At 39.8% G+C, this 3,944-nt stretch overlaps 1 protein-coding gene and 1 pseudogene across 1 annotated transcript; both read left to right on the plus strand.

Moving 5' to 3' along the window:
* The first annotated feature begins 1,971 nt into the window (after positions 1-1,971).
* LOC113910002 (phosphatidylinositol N-acetylglucosaminyltransferase subunit Y-like) lies at positions 1,972-3,191 on the plus strand. Its single transcript, XM_027571735.2, has one exon. The coding sequence runs from the start codon at positions 2,431-2,433 to the stop codon at positions 2,644-2,646; it is 216 nt and encodes a 71-aa protein (XP_027427536.1). The 5' UTR covers positions 1,972-2,430; the 3' UTR covers positions 2,647-3,191.
* On the plus strand, positions 1,989-2,334 carry LOC113910001 (annotated as a pseudogene).
* Positions 3,192-3,944: the final 753 nt, after the last annotated feature.

A 3,944-nucleotide genomic window follows, 5' to 3' on the forward strand; every position in this document is an offset into this window, starting at 1 on the left:
GAAGCAGCAAGAACACTGGCAGCAATTGTGAAAATCAACATTTTTAGAACTCTGAAAATGAACCAAAGGCTTGCAACAATATGAGGGCCATTTATTTAAGAAAAATGGCTGGATCTCTGTTAAGAACAGCAAGCTCTGAGGTATTTTGACTTGTTCTATTCCCATCCCCTTTCCAAGCTCTGCAGTAGCCTTGAAAACCAGCAGCCTCACAAGCATGGTAGTTAGGGAAATGCAGCCTAGTGCACTGAAGAGGAAGAATAAAAGCCCATCTCCAGAGAATTGTCAGTATTTGACTTGTCTGGCAGCTCCTTGTACAAGACCCCTTCACAGAAGTTGTCTCTCTTTGATTTAACTTTGAGCTCTTTTAGTGGAAAAAAATCCTTTCTCTAGGATGTTTGTCAAAAACAAAATAATCAGCAGCAATTGTTTAATGTTCAGCTGCATGAGATAATAATGCCATTTGGGGCAAACAAGAGGCTGGATAAAAACTTAATAGTAAAATATGGGGAGTGAGATGTATAGGGGGGTTTGGGAAAGCTCTGACATATTCCTGGGGTTATAGAAGGCTATGCATATGTGCAGGGCTGTGCGGTGCCCAGGAGAGATGTGGGAACATCCTAATTTCTCACCCCTGGCTGACCTTGACCCTCTGCACAAGCAGGAAGTAAAGGCTGAGGTAGATTTCATACTGCCAGAATGTTGAAGTCATGCCCCAACACACACACTCAGGCCCCTCTGCAAAGGCTGGGAGACTTATTGGTTCAAAGCATTCAGTGAAATTTCTGTTCAATCCTTAGCTGACCACTAAGCTCACTGAGCAGAGACTTCAGTAGCTGCACGTGACAAAGAATATAGGCTTTACAGGATTTATAGTCCAGGGAAATCACTGAACAGATATCAGCAATAACAATAACAAGCAGCAAACACAAAACTCCCTGTGTGTATGTGTGTGTGTGTGTGTGTGTGTGTTGTGGGGTGGAGGATCTTATTGTCAGAGTTGCCACATTATATTATTTAAAATGTGCAGTTCTCAACAAAAAATTACGAGACACACAAGAGACAGAGACTATGGCCTATTCACAGGAAAAAAGGAGCCATTGGAAACTATTTCTGAGGAAGACTTCAACAACACTATTTATAAACCAACTAGACCTAAAATAGACATCTACACAACACTCCACCCCAAAATAGCAGAATACAAATTCTTTTCAAGTGCACGGGAACATTTCCAGATCGACCATATGTTAGGCCATAAAATATGTCTTAATAAGACCCAGAAGTTTTCACTGGTGAAGTCTATGAATGTTAAAGAAGAATTAATACAAATTCTTCACACTCTCTTCCAAAAAAATAAATAGAAGAGGATCACTTCCCAACTCATGCTATAAAGCCAGTGTTACCTTGTTACCAAAATCAAAGACATAAAAAAAAGAAAACAGATCAATATTCCTTATGAATAAAATGTAAAAATCAACAAAATACCAGCAAACCGAATTCAATAACATATAAAAAGAATACTGTACCATGACCAACTGGGACTTACCCCAGGATTGCAAAGTTGTTTAATGTATGAAAATGAATCAAAGGAAACAATAGAGTGAAGAGGCGACCTGTGAAATGAGGAAAATATTTGCAAACCATGTATCTCATGAGGAGTTAATTTCCAAAATATATAAGAAACTCCTACAAATCAGTAGCAAAACAAAAACAAAAACAAAAACAAAAAACCACAAATAAGCTCAAAGGCAAAGGACTTGAATAGACACTTCTCCAAAGATATACAGATGGTCAACAGGTATATGAAAAGGCGCTCAACATTACTAATCATCAAGGAAATGGAAATCAGGACTATGAGATACCACCTCGCACATGTTAGGATGGCTATTATGAAAAAACAAAAAAAACAGCACCGGGGGCTGGGTCTGGTAGGCTGTGGGGCTGACTGCGCGGGGCTCGGCTGAAGCGGCCCGCTTGCGGCCTGCTGGACCATGCTGAGCGGAGCGTGCGGCTGGCTCGCCTCAGCGCTGCGGGGTCCACGCGTGCCGCCGTTCGCAGTCGCCCGGAGGTGCCTTCACGCGTCGGGGTCACAGCGGTCCGCGGACAAGAGCGAGAGGCCCGGAGAACCCGCCCCGCGCCTTCGACCCGGCGCTGCTCGAGTTCCTGGTGTGCCCCCTCTCCAAGAAGCCGCTCAGATATGAAGCATCGACAAAAGAATTGATTAATGAAGAGTTGGGAATAGCCTATCCAATGACGGATGGGATCCCTAATATGATACCGCAGGCACCTAGGATGACACATCAAAATAAGAAGCAAGAAGAAATGGAGCGGCACTAGATCATAATTAAAAACAGCAACACACACAACTAAACTTTCTTAATACCACTTACCTTTTTAAAAGTCAGAGTGGCAGGTACTAAGTGGGGGAGAAGAATGTTTCTGTCTCTTCCAACGTTGACTGTCCTTATTCCGTTGGTCTCTTTAGCAGGACTGTCCTACTCAGCCTCCGTGGAAGAAAACTTCCCACAGGGCTGCACTAACACAGCCAGCCTGCGCTTTTATAGTCTGCTCCTGCCCATTACCATACCAGTTTATGTGTTCTTCCACCTTTGGACTTGGATGGGTATTAAACTCTTCAGGCATAATTAATACAACCAGAGCCAAGAGGACATATATGTCATGTCTATCTCTGAAAGCTCAACTACATGGAAATACTGGAAACCCACTTAAATTGCAGGAAAGGTGCTTTGCCTTGCTTCTCTCAGAGGTTTAGGACTATGGGAGGCCTAAGCTGCAGAAGTTTCTTTGGTATTTTTTGTTCTGCCCTTGTTTTTTGAAAATTCTGATTAATAACTCCTGTATCAGAAGAAACACTTAAGCAGTTTCTTGTTGGATAGTAACAGTCCCAACCATCACCTGATGACTTTCTTACCCTATTCATCTAAAAATTAGTAATTAAAATTTTTATATGTTTATTTTAAAGTATTTGGCAGAGTTACATGTTAAGGATGACTAAAATAATTCATTCCAAAGGAGTTGTTATGTTGGAGTAGTTGTAGAGAAAAGTATTTGAGCTAGTGTGCTATAAAACTATAATAAAAGGGAAACTTCATGTACTTGCAAACATGCTGAGTTTGTAAAATTATCTTCGTTTGTCATCAAATGCTTACATTAGTAATAAAACAAGATGACACTTTTCCATTAAAAAAAAAACAAACAAAAAAACCAAAAAAACAACCCCAAAGGGAACAAGTGTTGGAAGGTTGTGGTGAAACTGAAACCCTTATACACCGTTGATGGGAACGTAAAATGGTGGAGCCTCTGTGGAAAATGTCAGGAAGGTCTCTAAAAAACTAAAAAAGTGTAAAATATATAATGAAACATTGTTCAGCCTTAAAAAATGAAATATTATCATTTACAACAACATGAATGGACCTAGAAAACATTATGCTGAGTGAAATCAATTCAGTCATAAAAGACTGCAAGTACACACACCTATATGACGTTTTAAAAATATTCAAACTTATAAAATCAGAAGATAGAATAGTAGTTTCCAGGCAATGGGGGCGGAGGGAAATCAGAAGTTGTTTACTGGGAATAAAGTTAGAGTTAGACAAGATGAGTAAGTTCTAGAGATACACTATACAATGTAGTGCCTCTAGTTAACAATGTGGTATTGTGCACTTAAAATTTATTAAAGGAGTAGATGTCATGTTAAGTTTGTTACCACAAACAATAATAGCAACCTCCCAAAACAAAAACAATGAACCCCAGAAAACAAAAAAGAAAGGGACACGAGGATGAGTAAGTTTACTACCTTGATTGTGGTGATGGTGTCATAGGTACATGAATATACCCAACCTCAACAAATTGTATACATTAAACACATTCAGTTTTTGTATGTCAATTGTACCTCAATAGAACCGTAAAAAGGGAAAATTAACTAA

This window comes from Zalophus californianus, chromosome 6, assembly GCF_009762305.2.
Source record: "Zalophus californianus isolate mZalCal1 chromosome 6, mZalCal1.pri.v2, whole genome shotgun sequence".
In the NCBI taxonomy this organism is placed as follows: domain Eukaryota; kingdom Metazoa; phylum Chordata; class Mammalia; order Carnivora; family Otariidae; genus Zalophus; species Zalophus californianus.

Bases quoted from the DNA above. Each gene is read 5' to 3' on its own strand.
- LOC113910002 (XM_027571735.2), top strand. From the start codon at position 2,431: ATGTTTCTGTCTCTTCCAACGTTGACTGTCCTTATTCCGTTGGTCTCT.